Below are 23,611 nucleotides of genomic sequence, written 5' to 3' on the forward strand. Positions count from 1 at the left end.
GCTTCAAGCACCCAGAGCTGGCTGATACCAAGTGGGAGAGTGTGCATCTGGGTGTGCACTCATGCAGTTGTAATTACTGCGTGTGTGGACCCAAGGCATTTTTTATCTTCTTGCCCTCTTTGGTCATAATAATCACTTGATTTTCATAAATTCCCCTCACATACAGAAAATGACATATATCGTAGTGACTTCAATTTGTCTTTGGTTTAATAAAAGGAAAGAAAAGGAATTTGAGCTGGTAAAGACCTAAAATGTATTTTGGAGTAAAGACCTTGGTCAAGTCATAGTTTTTGTATAATTAAGAATTGACCAAAAAAAAAAAATAATAATAACAAAATAAAATTAAGACGAAATAACAGCATTATTAAATATTTAATTCACTACAGCTCTATCTTAAGGTTCTGTAATTCATTTCTTCATCCAGTATTTGAGTGCCTATTATTTTCTGCCCTCAGAGGCACATATGGACTGTGACCTTACCCAGGCCTTCAGAATCTCATTTCTGGATTACTCTTGTCATTCCTCTTAGTACATCCAAGTACCATTACTTTACAAATCTTTGTAAGTCATTTCGGTCATGCTGCTCATTGCTTGCACTGTTAGAGTGGCCCTTAATTGCCTTTTTATTAGTATTTATGGACCTATTTCTTTGTTACCACAATTATTTCGTTCTTGTTATAAAATATTCAGAAATCCTCTAACTTTTAAGAACAGTGCCCATTGTCCATTTCTACTTCACACACGCATACACCCTAATTTCCCCTTCATGTCAGGACCCTGTACATCTAGTCTTTAGCTCTTAACTTACCATCCATCTCTTTCCACAGTAAAATCTTTTTCCAACTTTTATGTTACTCTTTCCACTACACTTTTTTTTTATATATGTAAGCTGCATTAAATAAGTTGGAGGCTATAGAATATTCTACTTTAAGTAATTTGGAAATGTTATCCACTTTCAAAATGTTTGTTTCATGTGGGTTTTTTTTTTTTTTTTTAAAGAGATGAGGGGGGAAAATAAAGCCTTTTTGAAACAAGGCTCCTAAAGGTACAGAGTCTTTTGTTTTCTTTGTCCATATATATCTTTACTACTTAAGAGGACCTTTTATATATTTTTGACCCTCATAATCACCCTGTTAGGGAGGCAGATTTCAGTTTTTCCTTCTAAGAAGGTATTTTTCTCCATTAAACATTGAAGAATGCCAGGAAGAGTTTGTTCTTGGACCCCAGTTTCCATGTATTTTAAGAATAAATACAGGTTTTTGTAAAAGCAGTTTTTCTGACTAAGTTTCAGAAATTGCATTAAACATTTTTTATTTTCATAGTTCATCCTTTACACAGGAGAAATTTCTAAAGTTCACCTTTGGATTCGTTCCAGAGTCACTCTGACTAAGCAACACTTTTAGCTGAGAGAGGTGTTTCTTTGTTTCTCTCCCATTCTTTGAGGAGCAAATGGGTGTTGACTGCCCAGATATAGGTGTTCTAAAGATCAGTGTTGAGCTCTTCTTGCCTTTGGATGAGATATACCATGATTTAGGTTTCCAGATCTCATGAGTCTTTCTTTCTGGGTTCTTCAAGCTGAGTTTACTTGTGAGAGTGCTAGGATTGCTCTTCAGTGCTGATAGAAAGCTTCTATTTTTATCACGATGTTTAACTGTTCTGTTGCATGTTTTACAAGTAATCAACAATACATTTTTGCAGTCTGTACTTTTTCAGAATTTTTGCTTCCTTAAAACTGAGCATATAATTTTTTCTCAAGTGTCTGTATTTTGGGTACCAATTTGGGTTTGGCCACATTAAGGTAGAGAAGTGAAGAATATGAGGAATAATAAAAAGTTTTCTTGGAGAAGGAAATGGCAACCCACTCCAGTATTCTTGCCTGGAAAAGTCCATGGACAGAGGAGTCTGGCGGGCTGAAGTCCATGGGATTACATGACTGAGCATGTGTGCACGAGGGTGGAGGGAAATGGGTTGGTAGCAATAAAGTGGTAGAACTAAAAAAAAAAAAAAAAAAGTTTTCTTTAACATTAGAAGGTTCCAAGTTTTAATATACTGAAGTTTTAAAATAATAAGATAATATTTTGGACATAAGTGTTTCTTTATGTGTTCACTTAAATTGTGGATCTCTTTTGTTAGAAATCCTCTACTTTTTCAAGTTTCAAATGGCATTTTATGTTAATTTGGTATAAAATAGTACATCATAACTGATATATATTGGCTTCTTAAGAATTCACATAAATAAAAGTAAGGATTTTCCCCCTCCAGCACAGAAATTTCACTTCAGCAGCGACTAGAATACATTGCTCGTGCCATTCTTAGCGCCAAAAGTTCCACTGCCATTTCATCAATAGCTGCAGATGGTGAATTCCTTCACGAATTAGAAGAAAAAATGGAAGTAAGTGCTAACAGTACTTAAGCCTGTCCACACTGATTATCAGCCACATGTTAGTCCACTTCTCTTCTTGCCCTAGTAAATAATAGGTCTATAGCAGTCAGTATTAATTTTAATCTCTTCTGCCTTCTTTCTTTCTTTTTCATAGTTATATATATAAATAAAATTAGCAATACAGCACTTGAGTACTAGGGCATTGCTATAATCTAAAAGTTTTCTCTATGACATTTCTAAAGGTTTATTCTACTCTTCTAACACTAAGCAGATTATATTGCATTCACCATTAATTCCAGATATATGAAGTAGAGTAGGCTAAAGCCTTTACTAAGAGACACACTAATGTATATGTAGTGGTCCATATGTAAAAAGCTTATTCCTCATTCACAAACATCCAGAGTTGGTGTTCCTGATTGGCATGTGGCTTTCTTCGAATTAGTTGATGTCACTTCCCAAGTTCTATTTTCTGGTTCTACCATTCCGATAGCCTTACCTTTTTTTTTTTTTTTTTTTTTTTGATCAGAGGGAAGAAACGTGAAGAAAGCATGTCAGAAGCACATTCACTCTTAAAAACCTCAGCCCTGAAGTGGCATACTTATGTTCACATTGCTTTGAAGAGAACTTAGTCTTAGGGCCAGACTCCATGCCAAGAAAGCTGCAAACTAGAGTTCTGGCCACTCTGTCTGGCTGTAATCATGGGAGAGACTGGTGTTGGTAGGCAGCAAAGGCTCTCAGGCACAGTCCAGTACCTGTGTAATCCTCTTTGTTGTAATGAAAGGTTGCTAGTCTGCTCTGATAAAAGCCTTTGTACATTTTTCTTTATTGAAATAGAATTGATGTATAACAATTGCTCAGGTGTACAACATAATGACTAAATTTTTCTGTATGTTGTAAAATGATCACAATAAGTCTGGTTCGCATTTGTCACCATAAATGATTACAAAAAAATTTTTTTTCTTGTGATGCGAACTTTCTAATATCTACTCTCTAGGCAACTTTCTAAATATGCAATACAGTTTCATTAACTATGGTTACTATGCTGTTATTTTATTTTAACCAACTTAAAGTTTTTTATTTAGCAAACAAAGTCAGATACTAGGAGTCATTTCTCCAAATACCTGGTGATTTATCATGAAGAACTTAAGATTTGCTTTTTTCTACCCAAACCAGGTTGCCAGGATCCAACTTCAGATACAAGAGACACTACAAAGGCAATATTCCCATCATTCTTCTGTACAGGATGCAATTTCTCAGCTGGATTCTGAACTAATGGACATAACTAAGGTAATAAAAAGGCAAATGAAATCCCTATGATAATCAGCTATTATCTACAAATTCCTTGTTTCTTTTGCATTTTCCTTTGTGTTTTAAGAACGCAATTGAGCCATCTTTGGGAGCACGTCACTGGGCTGAAACCACCATGTTACCTCACCCTTACAGCATATTTCTCTTTCCAGGCCACTTTCTGTCAAGAATCTATCAAACTCACATGGGGCTTTGTTAAAACTCCTGCCATCTAATTTATGGGCTGTTTCTTGTCTTGAAAAAATAATTTATATTTGCCCAACTTGCCAAGCCTTTCCCACTTTGTACCCTCTGGAACAGTTTCTTTTCCAGTTATTACTGGACATTTCTCTTAAGTACCCAGAAGCACCCTTAGATTTGTCAGTATACCCATGATCTTTTCAAACCTTAGTTTGGACAATACTAGTTCTAAAAGAAGTGTCACTGCAGCATCTTGCTCTTAGCCAAGGGAAAAAAAAAAGGCACACATGTTGAAATCTGTTTAAATGCGTTAACCATTCTTAATCTGGCATTATGACAACCTATACACCATCACATATTTATATCATATTTTAGGAACTTCAGATAACATCTTTGGTTACTTTTAACTTTCAGGGGGTTCTTTATTGTTAATTTCTGAATACTAACCTCTTGATGGATGTTGGCATTTTCTCCTACAGCTTTATGGGGAGTTTGCTGACCCATTTAAACTTGCAGAATGTAAACTTGCAATAATTCACTGTGCTGGTTATTCAGACCCTATACTGGTGCAGACACTTTGGCAAGATATCATAGAAAAAGGTAAGTGTTCACAGCTAGGTCTGTTAGTTACACATTATTTAATGACTCGGTAGAAGAGTGAATGTACACTGTTAGTGATCATATATTAAGGGATCATGAAAATTGTATATACCTAAGCAGAGGGTAAGTGACGGGTACCTGGATATGGTTGAGGGTGATCCTCTAGAGGATTCCAGTGAATGTTTGAGAGGACCCTCAGAAAAGATTGTGATTTTTGTGGTTTGTACTGCTTAGTAAGGAATTCTGAGATACTTAGCTCAGAATCCTGTACCAGTCTCCTCCTAAGATGAAAGTATGTCAGACACTAACAGAAACACAGAATCTGCTCATTATATTAATATGAATACAAACAAGCTCTATCGTATTTTGTCCCTCGAGACACAATACAATAGTTTAAACTGTTCCCGTTAAAAACACTTTGGGGAGAAGGAAATGGCAACACATTCCAGTATTCTTGCCTGGGAAATCCCATGGACAGAGGGGCCTGGTAGGCTACAGTCCTTGGGGTCTACAAAGAGTAGGATTTGACTGAGTGACTAACAATTTCACTTTCAGGGAACTAGATCCCATTCCACAAGGCCAGAAAAGAAAAAAACAACACTTTGGGTTTCTAATGACGTGTCTCTTTGTTATAGAACTAAATGAAAGTGTGACGTTGAGCTCCCCAGACAGGATGCATGCTCTTAGTCTCAAGATTGTGCTCCTGGGCAAGATATATGCCGGCACGCCTCGCTTCTTTCCTCTCGGTGAGCCATAACTTCAGCTGCAGTCATGGGGCTTTTGTCTTCTCTTTGTTTTGATGGTGTTCTTCACCGACATGGAAAAATAATGGTTTTTAGAGCAAAATCATTTTGTTGTTGCAGTTTATCAGCTTTGAAGTTTAATTCTACCTCTCCAGAAAGAAACACTTCCAAAGAATAGTAGGATCTGTTGATGAATGATTTTGGATGTGAAACTTTCTTTGCTTGACCTTTCAGGTTTATATCGCTATGTTGGAATAGTGCTAACAGACCACAGTGTTATATTATTGGCAACCCTATACAAGTTTGAAGAAAAGGGAAAAATAGCTGATGTTTTCACGTGTTGATGATCTGTGATTGGTTTAACTGCTCCCCGTATATTGAGGACATATTTTCTTTAAAATAGCAAGTAGTTATGTTAAAAATGTAATTTCTGTGAATCCCTTTCTTAACCAAATTTGTAAGGTAGGAAACTCTTATTATGAGCCATTTGCCAACTTGTAATGTCTTCTTTGGTTGTAAAACAGTAGACTCAACATAAATACATTCATACAGTAGAATGTTAAATAAGCACTTTGTGCTTTTGAAAAGTGTTGAGAAACATGAAGATACTTATAACCTTATATTGTTTTTAAAATATGAAGATACAGACTTGTTTACAGGTCTTCTCTGATTTAGGATGTATTCCCTGGACATGGTAAGAAATAAAACTGTTATAATCATACCCTTATTTCTTATAAGTACAGTATTAAAAACTGCCTATGCCATTTCAGTTCAGTTCAGCTCAGTTGCTCAGTCGTGTCTGACTCTTTGCGACCCCATGGACTACAGCACGCCATGCTTCCGGTCCATCACCAACTCCCAGAGCTTGCTCAAACTCATGTTCATTCAGTCGGTGATGCCATCCAACCATCTCATCCTCTGTCTTGCCCTTCTCGTCCTGCCTTCAATCTTTCCCAGCATCAGGGCCTTTCCAAATGAGTCAGTTCTTCGCATGAGGTGGCCAAAGTATTGGAGTTTCAGCTTCAGCATCAGTCCTTGCGAAGAATATTCAGGACTGATTTCCTTTAGGATGGACTGGTTGGATCTCCTTGCAGTCCAAGGGACTCTCAAGAGTCTTCTCAGCACCACAGTTCAAAAGCTTCAATTCTTCAGTGCTCAGCTTTCTTTATAGTCCCAACTCTCACATCCATACATGACTACTGGAAAACCCAGAGCTTTGACTAGAGGGACCTTTATTGGCAAAGTAATGTCTCTTCTTTTTAATATGGTGTCTAGGTTGGTCATAGCTTTTCTTCCAAGGAGCAATCATTTAATTTCATGGCTGCAGTCACCATCTGCAGTGATTTTGGAGCCCCCCAAAATAAAGTCTGTCACTGTTTCCATTGATTGGTAAAATAAAGAGCAGCCACATGAGTATGTGAAGCTTGACAATTTTAATAGCAAAATGACCACATTGTGCACAGTACCTTTTGAGGGTGTTTCTTCTTTGACTTAGGATTGTTAATGGTTCAGCCCAATAAAATTTAGAGTAGAAGAGAACTTCCTTTTTCTATCACTCTGTCAAAGGCAAACAGGAGCCTTCAAGCTAGAACAAATTAAGAGACTTCAGAATTTCCATTACCTCTCCAGAATCTCCGTGTGGTAACTTGTAGGGAAGATGCAGGTTCAGTCTTCAGTGATTCTTCTTGCCCATGGCTGTTCACATTGGTCAGTCTCAGATTTTAGGTACCATAAATATGAATTTGATTGCTTCTGTTAAGAGCTTATTTATGACATAACAGGTAGTAAAAAGTGAGAGTGGGACCACAATTAGAGTCACCAAAATAAAGAAGAATCTTATGAATATTATATTTAATATTTCTAAAATCAAGATACAGCATCCCTTCTTTTTCTGGAAAGCTGTTAAGATCCAGTGTTTCAAGATATTAAGGAGCTCTTATCATGAGACTTCCCTGGTGGTCCAGTGTAAGATTCCATGCTCTCCGAGCAGGGGGCCTGGGTTTGATTCTGATGGGGGAACTAGATCCCACATGCCACAACTAAAGATTCCTTATGGCGCAACTACAGATCTCTCATGCCACAACAAAGGTCAAAGTTCCTGCATGCTGCAACTGAGACTCCACACAGCCAAGAAATAAATAAATGAATAATTGAATTTAAAAAAAAAGTATCAGCAGGCCCTAATAGTGTGATTGTCAATGGTCTCTATTCTCCACTTGTACTTATTGCTGTTTTCTACATTCACTCTAATAGTTTTTTCCCGAATAGCTTTGAAGTGTGTAAGTGAATGGTTTTAGCATATTTGCAGAGTTGTGCAACCATCACAGCTAAATTTAGACCATTTTCATCAAAAAGAAATATCCACCCTCAGCCTTAAGCAACTACTAATCTACTTTCTGTTTCTATAGGTTTGCCTGTTTTGGTATATGCCTTATTTTATATTCAAGAATTATTTGTTTTGAAAGTTGTTTTTTAAAAAATTTCCCTCTAGAAGCTGTTCAGTTATGAATAAGACCTACTTTTTAGTATCAAGGGTTAACAAATCTAGAACAACAAAAATTAGTGATTATATGAGATGAAGGACATGTTAACTAATTTTATCGTGGAAAACATTTTGCAATATCTTTTAGATCATCACATTTACACCTTAAACTTACACAGTGCTATATGTTAATTATATCTTGGTAACACTGGGGCAAAAGTAGAGTTAACAATCCCAACTGATGTTTTTCTCTCCCCAGATTTTATTGTGCAGTTCTTAGAGCAGCAAGTTTGTACTTTGAACTGGGATGTGGGTTTTGTGATACAGACAATGAATGAAATTGGAGTGCCATTACCTAGACTACTGGAAGTATATGATCACTTGTTCAAGTCACGGGTAAGGAAAATATTAAATAAAATAATTTAGTTAAATCAATCTAAGTTTCTAGATATAGGAGAGGATTATTTTGGTTGTGTGTTTATAAGTATCATATAATAGAGTTGTATCAGAAATTCATTCGTTGAGTATCAGAAATTATCATGCTTCAGACTTTTGAAACCAGTAATGAGAGTTGCTTTGTTATATACCATGATAAAAATCAAATATTTTTCAGTATCAATAAAGCATAATTATATATGCTTTACTTTTAGTGGAATAGGCTAAATACATTAAGAATTACTTACTTTAAAGGAATAGAACCTTTCCTGGTGGTCCAGAGATTAAGAATCCACCTCCCAACACAGGGCATGTAGGTTTGATCCCTGGTTGGGGAACTGAGATCCCACATGCCACAGGGCAAGTAAGCCCGCACACCACAGCTAGGGAGCCTGAGTGCACAATGAAAACCCAGCGCAGACAAAAAGGAAAAGTAAATAAATAAAGGAACAAAATATCATTCACTGTAAAAACAAAATATTTATTCTCAATCCTTGTAACCTCATCTAAAATATCAGTGTTTAAAGATCTTTCTCTCCACAAGAAAAGGAAAATTTAACTATATGGTGACAGATGATTACTAGGCTTATTGTGGTGATCATTTTGCATCATTTTGAATGCAAACAGCAAATCACTATATTGTACACCTGAAACTAATGCAATGTTATATGTCAGTTATACCTCAATTTCTTTAAGAAAAGATCTTTCTCACCATATTTAACCTTATTGGACTTATGTTTTGTAATTTTTATCCTAAGATGAAAGAGCTAAACGAAACCTGTTGAACTAGCTTGTGTTTAATACTAGTCATGATTATAGTAGCTTCATCAGAACATTCATACAGTGCTTTTTTTTTTTTTCATACAGTGCTTTCTAAGGCACTTATTTATCTCATTAAAACTCACACTGAGCCTTTGGAAATGAACAACTAATACTATTCCATCTTCTACATCTGACAAGGGCAGAGATGTTAAATAACCTACTCAAGACACATGGCTAGTAATGGTGGAGTCCAAACTAGAATTAAGATTCTCTGACTACTGGTTTAGTCTTTTTTTTTTTTTTTTTTTTGGTTTAGTCTCTTATTCACACTATCAGATAAAATCTGCATAGGTTCCAGGTAAAAATTGTGTCACAGTCAATAGGAAGAAATGGATTCTTTTTTTCCCTATTATCTCAGGTTCCTACACAGCAAATTAATATCCTCTGCAAAGTGCAATGATACATCAAATATTCTTCCTAAATGACATCACAGTGCAGTTTACAGTGCACTGAACTCTGATGAGTATTTTGACATAAGTGAGGGAAAAATGAGTTGACACAATGCACCTTACAATTGATGATGTGTTTTTTCTTTATAGGATCCATTCTGGAACAGAATGAAGAAGCCACTGCACCTTTTGGATTGTATACATGTACTATTGACAAGATATGTTGAAAATCCTAGCCAAGTTTTAAATTGTGAGAGGTAACTATGAATTAGATACTGTGTTATATACCAAAGGATGTTAAATGCATCTAATAAATATCTGGGTAACAAATTTGGAGATAGTGGGTCACGATACGGAGACTAAAAGAAGTATGGAAGATTTAAACTCTTGTGTATGTTTGCAGAAACTGTTTGATACCAGTTAGCACACATAAAAGATGAGATTTTTTCCATTTTCCAGCCCTTGTCCTGATTTCTCCCTATAAGTGAAAGGATAAAATTAATGAATTACTGCTAAACTCCTTCCATTTTGTTTTGATTTGTTTTTTTAAACTCCTTCCATTTTGAATGAGCAACCTAGGAAGTGCTATTATGTCTTTTGTGATATTATTGGCCATTTCAAGATACATTTGTTTGAAGAGACCAAATTAATGTAAATATTTAATATTAATTTAAGGAGTCATTCCTTATTGCCCTCCTTCTCATTGTAACAATCTTTGAGAGGAAAATGGTGGTATGTGGTAATCCACCTGCTCCCCTGAGTGTCTTTTTCATTTATTTGCCATTTACTTAATCACATGATCCTTCCTCTTCTGTGAGCCTTTACTCAGTAAGGTTAGCAGAAGTTGACGGGAAGTCCTATAGGAGGAAATGTTTCTGAATCTGTAGATGGCTGATTGGGTGTCTTTTTCTTTACAGGAGAAGATTCACAAATCTCTGCCTGGATGCTGTTTGTGGGTATCTGGTTGAGCTCCAGTCTATGAGCTCCTCAGCAGCAGTACAAGCCATCACTGGAAACTTTAAATCTCTTCAGGCTAAACTAGAACGGCTTCATTAATTATTGTAATGTATTTTCATCCCTGCGTTTTTAATCTGTAAAATAAAAACTCAGCTGGGTCCAGCTATCACATGCTCTAAATCTAAGAACTTAAGAACAATTTTAGTAGAAATGTGTTTTTAATAAGTGACTGGTATCAGCAGAGAGTACATTTGCAGGTGAATTCTTTTTTACTACATAATACTATTTTGCTTTTTAATAATCAAGTTAAAAACAAATAATATTATTTATGATTTTAACACAAGGATAAACAAGTGAAAAACTCTTGTTTTGAATTTATATGCTCATTGTCAAGTTAGTTCAAGTATTGAAACTTAAATAGGCTAGCTGAGTAGATCTGGTCCCGTAATAGTAGATTCTACAACAGTTCTTTAATAGGCAAATAAACACTGTCTCTTTTAAAAAGTTTTTAAGATTTTTGGGTTCATCTTTGGAAAGAAATTTCTTCTAACTACTGATTTTGTCAGTTACAGTCCTTGTAGTACACACCTGGTGGTTTTTTCTGAGCAAGTGATAAACTTGTAACTAATGGTCTATGTCCTATCTCCCCTACAGGGAGATGCTGTTTTCCCTCATCATCCACCTAGCTCTTCTTTGTCCTGGGACTACTGGTTCCTTTAAAGTGGTGGTTCTCCAAGTGTGTGCACCAGCATCATCTGGGCATTTGTTAGAAACTCATATTCTCCAGCCCAGCACTCTGTTTTAATAAGCCCTTCATGCTGTTCCAGTACATGTCAGGTTGAGAACCACTGTGTTAGACGGTATAACCAGTTCATGGATGGAGTTTCCCATCTGATGCCTCTTCCTCCCTCGCCCATCAGTAACCACAACACCTGAGTTTCACCCAGGACACACCATATATGAAGCAAAACTGTTCATAATATAGTTTCTAATCTTCAACAGAATTAGGATGGCAAAACCAAGTGCCCAAAGTCATGGCAACAAAAGGAAAAGTTTGGTGAGTGACCAGGACTCACAGAAAAATAAGAACATGGACTCCTTTCCTCTTACCTTTTTGTTACCAAGAGTAATGACCTTCTACCTGTTGTCACTAATGTATGTCTAACAGTTTTCAAAATACATTTTGAAAATATTTTTCCTTCCACTTTTATGTTTTTCCCAAGATCATGGGTTGCCCTCTCCACAGTTATTCTCTTAGAATTTAGTTCCCTTTCTCCTATAATCTCCTTATTTATATTTAATAGGATGTTAAAATACCTTCTTATTAGGTACCACCACCTCTCATATTTTTCGGCTTTTCAGTTCCTTAAGTTTAGATATTTTTGAATATATGAAATGAATGTATGCTACACATTGTTAATTCTATAAATTTAAAATTCTATCTTGTCTACTTAAAATGAAAGTCTTGCTTAAATGCTATATTTAGCCGTGATTCCAGTTCTGCTACAAGCACATTTACCCACAAGAACATTAATATGTATGTTAAGTTTACAGAACTCAAAATAATGAAGCTACATCTTTCATAAGGAATGTAAGCTAATGTGGCTAAATGGTCTTTAAAAAGAATCCAGAAATCTGAACCATTTCTTTTATTTCTATAACACCTTACATAACATCTTTAAGAATTCTAGCCACATAGCAAATGTTTTCAATATCCTTTGGAGGGTAAGAGTACTAAGAGAAATTAAGATCCTCTTCTCCTTTTTAGTCGTCTGGGAGAGTGTAAAACCTTAACATTCATTAAGAATCACTTCGATAACCAGTTTAAAACAGATATTCCACCTTCAATGTGATAATGATACTGGTGGTAAGTGGATCAAACTTGGAGTAGCATTGTTCTATCACATTAATCAATTTTGTTTATATACTTTATATTTGGTTTTCATTCAACACATTATTTCTTTATAGTGACTATTAAACATCTGTAGGCAATGAATGATAAGTGGAATATATGAAACAGTGCATTCATTGTAGGCAGTGAGGAGTCACTGAAAGTCATTGTGACACATATTTCTAGATAGATCATTTTAGTGTGGCAAAATGGTTAAGAAAGAGAAAAAGCTGTTTTGAGGACTCCCCTGGTGGACCAGTGGTTAAGACTCCAAGCTCCCAATGCAGGGGTGGGTTCCATCCCTGGTCAGGAAACTGGATCCCACATGCTGGCTGCAACTAGAGATTCTGCATGTGGCAAAGCAGGTCCCACGTGCACAACTAAGACCCAGTGCAGCTAAATAAATACAAAAAATTTTTTTAAAAAGAGAAATGTTTAACTGTACAAGGTAAGGGATATTAGTCCTGAAATGCATGAAATGTATGTTCAGCATTTCTTTAGTATAATATACCTGAATTACTAGTGACTTGTTTGTTGAAAACCTGTCTGCTCTCATCTTTTATGTTTTATAGTTGATTTCATCTCAGGGCTCACAGATTCCTCATTTTCTTCCTCAGGATACTTCCCTCCTCCATCTTTTTTCCTCTTAGTCATGAGGGGGAAAATATGATAGGGATATAGTTGTATCAAGGAAATAAAGAAATAGAACACTGAATCTAGATGTCTGGAAAGGCATATGCTTTCCTTCCATTTTTTATCAGTTTTTTCATTTAAATTCCCTTGATAAATTTTTTCAGAATATTTTTGAGTCTTCTGATAAATCATTTAAACTCTGGGAAGTTTTATTTTGCTCATAAGGAAAGTTTCCTCATAAGGAGGTTGAAGCCAACTGATAAGACTTTTTTAAATCCAAACATTTGTAAGAGCTAGTGTAATCTATTTTTATTGTTTTGTTGTTCTGCTTCACATATTAGTTAAATTACTATTGTTTTTATTCTTCTTCCTTTTGGATGAACATATCTACTGTATTATGTTAGAAATTAAACATTTATTTTAAAACTTAGCTATGGAAGAATAACTCTTTTTAAGATTAATCAAGGGGACTTTCCTGATAGTCCAGTGGTTAAGAAACCACCTGCCAATGCAGGGAATACTAGTTCAATCCCTGCTCCAGGAAGATCCCACATTGCACTGAGTAACTGAAGCACATGAGCCAAGAGCCCGTGCTCAGCAACAAGAGAACCCATGCAGTGAGAATCCTATGCACAGCAAGAGAGAGTAGTCCCTTGTTTATTGCAAATACAGAAAGCTCACATGCACAAAGACCAAGTGCAGCCCAAAATTCTTGCTGTTCAGTTGCTCAGTCATGTCCGACTCTCTGCCACCCCATGGACTGCAGCACGCCAGGCTTCCCTGTCCTTCACCATCTTCTGGAGCTTGCTCAAACTCATGTCCATTGAGTTGGTGATGCTATCCAACCATCTCATCCTCTGTAATCCCCTTCTCCTCCAGCTTTCAATCTTCACCAGCATCAGGGTCTTTTCCAGTGAGTCAGTTCTTGGTATCAGGTGGCCAAAGTATTGGAGCTTCAGCGTCAGTCCTTTCAATGAATATTCAGGACTCTCAAGAGTCTTCTCCAACACCACATTTCAAAAGCATCAATTCTTAAGCACTTAGCCTTCTTTATGGTCCAATTCTCACATCCATACACGACTACTGGAAAAACCATAGCTTTGACTATAGAGACATTTGTTGGGAAAGTAATGTCTCTGTTTTTTTAATACACTGCCTAGGTTTGTCATAGTTTTTCTTCCAAGGAGCAAGCGTCTTAATTTCACAGCTGCAGTCACCGTCTTCTGTGATTTTGGAGCCCAAGAAAATAAAGTCTATCACAATTTTCAATGTTCTGCCGTGATGGTGGTGTCATCTGCATATCTGAGGTTATTGATATTTCTCCCAGAAATCTTGATTCCAGCTTGTGCTTCATCCATCCCAACATTTCTCATGATGTACTCTGCATATAAGTTAAATAAACAGGGTGACAATATATAGCCTTGATGTTCTCCTTTCCCAATTTGCAACCAGTCCATTGTTCCATGTCCTGTTCTAACTGTTGCTTCTTGACCTGCATACAGGTTTCTCAGCAGGCAGGTAAGGTGGTCTGATAATCCGATCTCTTTAAGAATTTTCCACAGTTTGTTGTGATCCACATAGACAAAGGCTTTACCATAGTCAATGAAGCAGAAGTAGATGTTCTTCTGGAATTCTTTTGCTTTTCTTATGATCCAGTGGATGTTGGCAATTTGATCTCTGGTTCCTCTGCCTTTGCTATATCCAGCTTGAACATCTGGAAGTTCTCAGTTCACGTACTATTGAAGCCTAACTTGGAGGATTTTGAGCATCACTTTGCTAGTGTGTGAAACAAGTGCAGTTGTGCAATAATTTGAACATTCTTTGGCATTGCCCTTCCTTGGGATTGGAATGAAAACTGACCTTTCCCAGTCCTGTAACCACTGCTGAGTTTTCCAAATTTGTTGGCATATTGAGTGCATCAGTTTTAACAGCATCCTCTTTTAGGATTTGAAATAGCTGGATTCCATCACCTCCATTAGCTTTATTCATATTGATGCTTCCAAAGGCCCACTTGACTTCATACTCCAGAATGTCTGACTCTAGGGAGAGTGATCACACCATCATCGTAATCTGGGTCATTAAGATCTTTTTGTATAGTTCTTCTGTGTATTCTTACCACATCTTAATATATTCTGCTTCTGTTAGGTCCATACCATTTCTGTCCTTTATAAATAGATAATAAATAACTAATAAATTAAAAAGATAATAGCCAAAATAAATAGATAATAAATAAAAATTTTAAACCTTAATCAGTTTGTCATGTTTGAGCTAGGACTATTGTATCATATCTCCATCCCGCACTTGAGTGCCTGCCTCTGTAATGAACATTTCCAGTTGAATGATTGCTGAAGCTCCTCATTCAAAACATGAATAAATCACTCACTCCTCTCTCCCTGCCCCTTGCCGCCTCCTGTTCCTCTGTTTTCTACCTCAGTCTTTATCATCTAATTATTCAAGTCAGACATACAGATCTCATCTTTAAATTCTTTCCCTTCCCTCCAAATCCAATTAGTCACCAATCCCTGCCCCCCCCCCCCCCAGCCATACCATATGGCATGTGGGATTTAGTTCCCAGACCAGGGATCAAACCCACTCCCCCTGCAGCGGAAGCAAGGATTCTTAGCCACTGGGACTCCAGGGAAGTCCCAGTCACCAAATTCTAAGCAAATCTATTTAATGAAGTATCTCATCAATTACCTCACTAGTTTAGGTTCTTAGAGTTTAATCAGGTATCCTATTTCATTAATACACATAGAATAGTCTGTAAGTGGTTTTCCTCCCTCTAATTGGACACCTTCATTTTTCCCCTCACACTAAAGTCAGTTTTCAAGAATGTAAACCTAAATATTAACAAGAGGTGGCAAGAATACACAGAAGAACTATACAAAAAAGATCTTCATGACCCAGATAATCACAATGGTGTGATCACTCACCTAGAGCCAGACATCCTGGAATGTGAAGTCAAGTGGGCCATAGAAAGCATCACTACGAACAAAGCTAGTGGATATGATGGAATTCCAGTTGAGCTATTTCAAATCCTGAAAGATGATGCTGTGAAAGTGCTGCACTCAATATGCCAGCAAATTTGAAAAACTCATCAGTGGCTACAGGACTGGGAAAGGTCAGTTTTCATTCCAGTCCCTAAGAAAGGCAATCCCAAAGAATGCTCAAACTACCGCACAGTTGTACTCATCTCACACGCTAGTAAGGTAATGCTCAAAATTCTCCAAGCCAGGCTTCAGCAATACATGAACCGAGAACTTCCACATGTTCAAGCTTGTTTTAGAAAAGGCAGAAGAACCAGAGATCAAATTGCCAATATCCACTGGGTCATCGAAAAAGCAAGAGAGTTCCAGAAAAACATCTATTTCTGCTTTATTGACTACGCCAAAGCCTTCGACTTTTTGGATCACAATAAACTGTGGAAAATTCTGAAGGAGATGGGAATACCAGACCACCTGACCTGCCTCTTAAACCTATATGCAGGTCAGGAAGCAACAATTAGAAGTGGACATGGAACAACAGATTGGTTCCAAATAGGAAAAGGAGTACGTCAAGGCTGTATATTGTCACCCTGCTTATTTAACTTATATGTAGAGTACATCATGAGAAATGCTGGACTGGAAGAAGCACAAGCTGGAATCAAGATTGCCGGGAGAAATATCAATAACCTCAGATATGCAGATGACACCACCCTGATGGCAGAAAGTGAAGAGGAACTAAAGAGCCTCTTCATGAAAGTGAGAGTGAAAAAGTTGGCTTAAAGCTCAACATTCAGAAAACTAAGATCATGGCATCTGGTCCCATCACCTCATGGAAAATAGATGGGGAGGCAGTGGAAACAGTGTCAGACTTTATTTTTTTGGGCTCCAAAATCACTGCAGATGGTGACTGCAGCCATGAAATTAAAAGACGCTTACTCCTTGGAAGGAAAGTTATGACCAACCTAGACAGCATGTTAAAATGCAGAGACATTACTTTGCCAACAAAGGTCCGTCTGGTCAAGGCTATTGTTTTTCCAGTGGTCATGTATGGATGTGAGAGTTGGACTGTGAAGAAAGCTGAGCGTCGAAGAATTGATGCTTTTGAACTGTGGTGTTGGAGAAGACTCGAGAGTCCCTTGGACTGCAAGGAGATCCAACCAGTCCATCCTAAAGGAGATCAGTCCTGGGTGTTCATTGGAAGGACTGATGCTGAAGCTGAAACTCCAATACTTTGGCCACCTCATGCGAAGAGTTGACTCACTGGAAAAGCCCCTGATGCTGGGAGGGATTGGGGGCAGGAGGAGAAGGGGATGACAGAGGATGAGATGGCGGGATGGCATCACCAACTCAATGGGCCTGAGTCTGAGTAAACTCTGGGAGTTTGTGATGGACAGGGAGGCCTGGTGTGCTGCAATTCATGGGGTCCCAAAGAGTCGGTCACGACTGAGTGACTGAATTGAACTGAACTGAAACCTAAATATATTACACCCCTTCCTTTTCCTTCAGAAGAAATTTCAGATTCCTGGTGTGACATGAGGATGCCACTGAAGTTTACAAAAGTAAAAACCAGAATCTCAAGTTAGTTTAAGCAAGAGCAGAATTTATTGCCCTTCAAATCTAAGAAGTCCAAATAACAGAGAAGCCTCCACATGGCTAGATCCAGGGCTTCAGTATTTTCAGGGCTTTCTCTAGCTTGGTTCTCTCCTCCTCTGAATTTATTTTTTGTCTCCTTCTGCAGTTTGCTCCGTAAGTCCTGGGACAGTGCAGGCAGTGTCAAGTTTCTTCATTTTTTTTGCTCTAACCCAGAGGTAAATTCAACAGACGTGTCCCAGGAAGGGCACTGATTAACCCCGCTTCAGTTACAGACTCAGCTGTGGGGTGCAGAGTCATTCTACAGACAATACAGAAGAGGAAGGAAGTGCTTCCCGAAAAAACTGCATGTTGGGCACACCTCAATCCACTGTATCTGTCCACCTACCTTAACACTAAGTCTCTTGTGCTTTGATGAAAACTCTAAACCCATAGATCCAAGAAACTCAGTGAATCCAGAGCAGGAAAAACACAAAATCATACCAAAGCATGACATCAACAAATTCTCAGCAAACTAGGAACTAAAAGAACTTCCTCAGCCTGATAAAAGGTATCTGTGAAAAATGTACAGCTAAAAGTGTACTTAATGGTGGAAGACTAAACACTTTCTCCTTAAAGTTAAAAATAAGGTTTCTTTTCAATGAGGATTAGAGCTCCTGATCAGCACAATTTGGCAAGAGAAACAAAAGACATTCAAATTGGAAAAGCAGAAAGCAGAATTATTCAGAACATAATTATGTAGAAGATCCTAAAGAATATACAGAAAACAGTAGAACTATTAAACAGAACAAACTGCTAGAACTAGTAAGTTTAGCAAGACCACAGGATATAAGGTCAATGTATATAAACCAATTCCAGGGCTTCCTTAGTGGCTCAGTGGTAAAGGATCTGCCTTCCGATGCACGAGACATGGGTTCTACCCCTGGTCCAGGAAGATCCCACATGCCACAGAGCAGCTAAGCCTGTGCGCTGAGACTACTGAGCCTGTGCTCTAGAGCCTGGGAGCTGCAACTATTGAACCCACATGCTGCAACTACTGACGTCTGCAACCCTAGAGCTAAAAGAGAAGCCACTGCAATGAGAAGTTCATGCACCCCAACTGGAGAGAAGCCCCCACTCTCCACAACTAGAGAAAAACCTGCAGCAATTGAAGACTCAACACAGTCAATGAATATATAAATACATAAAATTTTTTAAAAACTGCATGCCAATATGCCAGCAGCAAGTAGTCAAAAACTTCTAAATACTCATTTAAATAACATTAAAAACCATAAAATAAGATTAATTTTAACTATGTATAAGACCTATACATTGGAAACTGAGATAGTCCTGGAAGAAAGTAGATAAGAAATATGCAACACTCGTGGATTGGAAGAATAAACAGGAATATTAACCATGAATTCTCATGAAATGGATACATAGTGCATTGCCAACCAGATTTACAGCACACTTGTAGAAATGTACAAGCTGATTGTAAAATTTATATGGAAATCAGAGGTCCTAGGATAGTGAAAACAGAAAAATTATTATTGAAAAAAGAAAATCTGAGAATACTGATTTCAAGATTTTGGTATAAAGCTACTGTAATTATGATAATGTCGCATTGGTATATCAATAGAACAAAAGGGAACAGAAATAGATGCACATGTATATGGACAATGCATTTTCAACAAGGTGCCAAGGTAATTCAGTAGGAGAAAGAATAGTCTTTTCAATAAATGGTGCTGGAACCATGGACTATCTGGGAGTGGTTGTTTAGTTGCTAAGCTGTGTTCGACTCTTGTGACTCCATAGACTATAGCCCGCTAGGCTGCTTTCTCCATGGATTTCCCAGGCAGGAATACTGGAGTGGGTTGCCATTTCCTCTTCCAGGGGATCTTCCTGACCCAGGGATCAAACACTGGGAGCTGCAAAAACTGAACCCTCAAGTCACAGCTGCTGAAGCCTGTCACCCTAGAGCTTGTGCTCAGCAACAAGAGAAGCCACCGCAAGGAATAGCCCACGCTCTCCACAACTAGAGAGAAGCTCATGCAGCCACGGAGACCCAGTGCAGCCAAAATAAATAATTTTTTTAAAAAATCAAATATCCATTGTTTTCACATATTGTCACACTCAATGTTTTTATCAGTGTATCTGTTCTCCTGTATAATCATATCCTGAAAGAAAAGGACTACAGTCCATTCCTCTTGACACCATTTTTGGTGAACAAAATAATTCAGATGCTAGCAATTATAAAATACACCAAAAAAATACTACAAACTTTATAATGTAAAAGGATAAATATAAGTAAAAATCTCAAAATATTTCCATATGAAGGCAACATGATTACATATCTTGAAAAACCAAGTGAATCACAAAACAATTTGAAAAAAATACAATGAAAATAGGAGGGCTAGTAACATAGCAGGCTAAATTGACTATAGTGTATTTCCACACTCCAGTAATAAAAATCAGAGTTTGTAATAAAAATAATCACATGCCTAATAATGAGAAATATTAAATATTTCATTTAGTTTCAAGTGTCATCAATTAACCATTTTTTAATGTACTACCAAGAAAAAAAATGTTGCCAATTAAACTGACATAATGGACTCATCACTTCGAATTTTTTATATTTATTGAAAGATAGATTTTATAAGATAGAGTTATATATCATTTTCGCTCATTCATGAAAATAAAGCAGAAGCTAAATAAATTGGTTAAGGTATTCCTCACATGATTTTATACTTTTTGGACAGGGAAGGGGGGTTTATTTATTTTTTTAATTGAAATATAGTTGATTTATAACATGCTACTTTCAGGTGTACTGCAAAGTCATTCAGTTATCCATATACATAAATATTCTTTTTTAGATTCTTTTTCTTTATCAGATCAATTCTTCTGAATTATTTTTGGACTTACTGATGGGATACACAATCTGCCAGGATCCTTTATGTCCCACACCTTTGCAGGATATGCCAAGAATGTAAAACCCAGATTGCTCTTACCAGCCATTTCTGAGGGGTTTTGCAGAGGTAACATCCCAAACAATGAGTTAGTCCACTTACCACTCACAATAAAAGTGAGAAACCGCCCAGCTCAATGTTCCTCACCTATTAAAAGAAAAAACAAGGTCAGCAGAGCCGGAGCCGACATTATGCACCAAGAGGAGTGACCACTTACCCCCGTTTCCACAATGGCGGACTCGGGCAAGAACTTCAGCTCCGAGGAGGAGGAAGCCAACTATTGGAAAGACCTGGCTATGACCTACAAGCAGAGGGCAGAGAACACGCAAGAGGAGCTCCAGGAATTCCAGGAGGAAAGCCGGGAATATGAGGCAGAACTGGAGACCCAGCTGCAGCAAACTGAGCGCAAAAACAGGGACCTGCTGATGGAAAACAACCACCTTCGCATGGAGCTGGAGACAATCAAGGAGAAGTTTAAAACATAGCATTCTGAAGGCTACCGGCAGATCGCAGCCTTGGAGGATGACCTTGCCCAGACAAAAGCCATTAAAGATAAACTGCAGAAGTACATCAGAGAGTTGGAGCAAGCCAACGATGACCTGGAAAGAGCCAAACGGGCCACGATCATGTCACTGGAGGACTTTGAACAGCGTTTGAATCAAGCCATCGAAAGAAATGCCTTACTGGAGAGCGAACTGGACGAGAAGGAGAATCTCCTGGAATCTGTTCAGCGACTAAAGGATGAAGCCAGAGATCTGCGGCAGGAATTGGCCGTGCAGCAAAAGCAGGAGAAACCCAGGACGCCCATGCCCAGCTCGGTGGATGCTGAAAGGATAGACACAGCGGTGCAGGCCACTGGCTCCATGCCGTCCACCCCTGTAGCTCATCGAGGACCCAGCTCTAGTTTAAACACTCCTGGGGCCTTAAGACGTGGTCTGGACGACTCCGCTGGGGGGACCCCCCTCACGCCTGCAGCCCGGATATCAGCCCTCAACATCAGTGGGAGACCTGCTGCGGAAAGTGGGGGCCCTGGAGTCCAAACTTGCTTCCTGCCGGAACTTCGTGTACGTTCAGTCCCCAAGCCGAGCCAGTGGCCCAGCCTCAGGGCGGGGGAGCAAAAACAGAGACAGCGTGGACCGGCGGCCTGGTGGCAGCAGCGTGCCTCTAGGTGACAAAGGGAGAGAACAGTGAGACCCAGTGAGACCCTGCTCCCGACCCTGATATTCACCCTTGTAACTTGGTGGGCCCCGCGCTAGCCAGCCTAGAACAGCTGTAATGTCCGCTTAACTTGGTTTGCTGTGTCTGAAGGTTGGGAAAACGCCTGGAGTTTGGGAAGCCGCCATCGAGTGTTTCCTCACCGTCGCTGCCGTCAGCCCAGGGTGTAGTCAAGATGTTGCTTTAGGAAAGCCACGGAAGCCGAGGGAAGCCCTTCCCCTCCTTCTCTCTTTAAACTAGGTTTTGGGTGTTTTTTTTTTTTTTTTTAAGTTAGTTTGAGAAATACGAGCAAGCAGTCACACATAGCCAAGGGACCAGGGCCATCGCCAGGGGCCCTGGGTTGGTGGCTGCAGGAAATGCAGTCCCTTAACCCCCGGCCTCCGTGCTGGCATGTACAGCCAGGGGCCGGGACCAACCTGACCCTCTGGAAAGGGCGACGTGGCTGCCAAGGCTGCCCCATCCTTGTCAGCTGAGCTGAGTCCCAGTTGGTCTTGAGAGGTGTTTTTAATGATCGGAGACACCTATGAAGTGGAGTGTGAGCCCATCCTAGGCGCACCCTGCCCCCCACAGCTGGTGCTTCTTCCAGAACAAACTCTCCAGCGCGCTATGGCACAGCAGGGGTCAGTGCCCTGAAATCACGCCCAGGGTGGAGAACAGAACAGGCACGAACCTTTTATTTAAACTGTGGTTGGTGTACCTCCGAGACGCTTTTTAAAGTGGAGTATAATTGCTTTACAATGTTGTTTAGTTTCTGCCCTCCGGCAAAGTGAATCAGCTACATGTATACATATATCCCCTTCCTCTTGAGCCGCCCATCCCACCCCTCTAGGTCATCACAGAGCACTGAGCTAAGCTCCCTGGGCCATATAGCAGCTTCCCACTAGCTCTATTTTATACACGCATACCTCCAAGACTTTTTAATCTGCCTGACACTGAGGCTTTTAGACGCATGCTTGAGTTTCAGTGTAAATTTTGTGGGGACCAGGTCAGTGGAATATCTGTGTCGCCTTTAGACCTATCCTTGTCCCGAGCCTCCCACCCTGGTCTGGGAGTGACCTCTGCTTCTGAGGGTTTCTGGGCTGTGATGGCCTTAGCCATGCAGCCCCTGAGAACAGGACTTCATGTAAAGCCTTGATGAAATAATCAAGGGGACCTTCAGATAAGATGAAGCCACCAGGGTTGCATTGGGAGCGTCCTCATTAAAGAAGAAACGAACCCAGGATTTCCATGCAGACAGCATGTGGCTCCTCCCTGCTGGTTTTGAACAGCCGCCTCACACTCTGGACACAAGTAAAAAGAACACATGAATTCAGGCATATGCATGCAGCCTAACAGCCTTCCGTTACTAAGTTATTTTTCCAAAAGAACAGCAAAAATACCCAGTTGAAAACAGAACTTTTCAAGTGCTACTGAAATTCAGCAGAGAATTAAACTCGCATGCTCACCTCATTACCATGGCAACATTCTAACCTGTATCGGTAAGAGATGTACTTTTATTTTTTTAAAAGAACAATAAAATCAAGAGAAACTGGTTTTCAAAAAAACAAAAAACAAAAAAACCAAAAAACACTTCATCCACCTAGGCACCTGTGCTGTTGGCATGGGAACTGGGAGTCACAGGGAACCTCATGAACATCATACTAACACTCTGTCTACTGCTTTTGCCTTAAGAAATAAAGTCCTTTTCTCTAACTACAGGCGTCTGGCGTTTTCTCTCAACACCATGAAACAGTAACAGGAGAGTTCGTTAGCTTGTGAGTAGGCTAAAATTCCAATCTTCACAAAACCTGAAAATATCAATTTATGTCCATAAAAATGTTGGTGATGAGGCATCTCTTAAAAGTGTTCTACATTATATTCAGGGCTCCTGTGACCTCAGTCTAGATGAATGAGACGTGAGGGGAGGTGGCCTTATGGGAAAGACACTTCTTCACCCTTATGATAAATCCATCAAAAGGATTGTTCTCCCTCTCAGGGTGATTGTGGCTTGTCTGTCTTAAGTCAGGGCTTCCCTTGTGGCTCGGCTGGTAAAGAATCCACCTGCAATGCGGGAG

General features: G+C 38.9%; 1 protein-coding gene and 1 pseudogene across 2 annotated transcripts in view; both read left to right on the top strand.

Annotated features, from left to right (window-relative positions):
- Positions 1 to 10,806, top strand: part of NUP155 (nucleoporin 155) — a 52,248-nt gene extending 41,442 nt beyond the window's left edge. For both annotated transcript variants that reach the window (XM_061129926.1, XM_061129927.1), the window contains 7 exons: positions 2,263 to 2,392; positions 3,557 to 3,670; positions 4,351 to 4,471; positions 5,107 to 5,217; positions 7,956 to 8,092; positions 9,493 to 9,599; positions 10,260 to 10,806. In XM_061129926.1, the coding sequence (XP_060985909.1) occupies positions 2,263 to 2,392; positions 3,557 to 3,670; positions 4,351 to 4,471; positions 5,107 to 5,217; positions 7,956 to 8,092; positions 9,493 to 9,599; positions 10,260 to 10,398 (859 nt within the window). In that variant the 3' untranslated portion in view covers positions 10,399 to 10,806. The remainder of the gene's footprint in view (positions 1 to 2,262; positions 2,393 to 3,556; positions 3,671 to 4,350; positions 4,472 to 5,106; positions 5,218 to 7,955; positions 8,093 to 9,492; positions 9,600 to 10,259) is intronic.
- Positions 10,807 to 20,516: 9,710 nt separating this feature from the next.
- On the top strand, positions 20,517 to 21,862 carry LOC133046674 (nuclear distribution protein nudE homolog 1-like; annotated as a pseudogene).
- Positions 21,863 to 23,611: the final 1,749 nt, after the last annotated feature.

Source organism: Dama dama, chromosome 25 (assembly GCF_033118175.1).
Source record: "Dama dama isolate Ldn47 chromosome 25, ASM3311817v1, whole genome shotgun sequence".
Taxonomy (NCBI): Eukaryota; Metazoa; Chordata; class Mammalia; order Artiodactyla; family Cervidae; genus Dama; species Dama dama.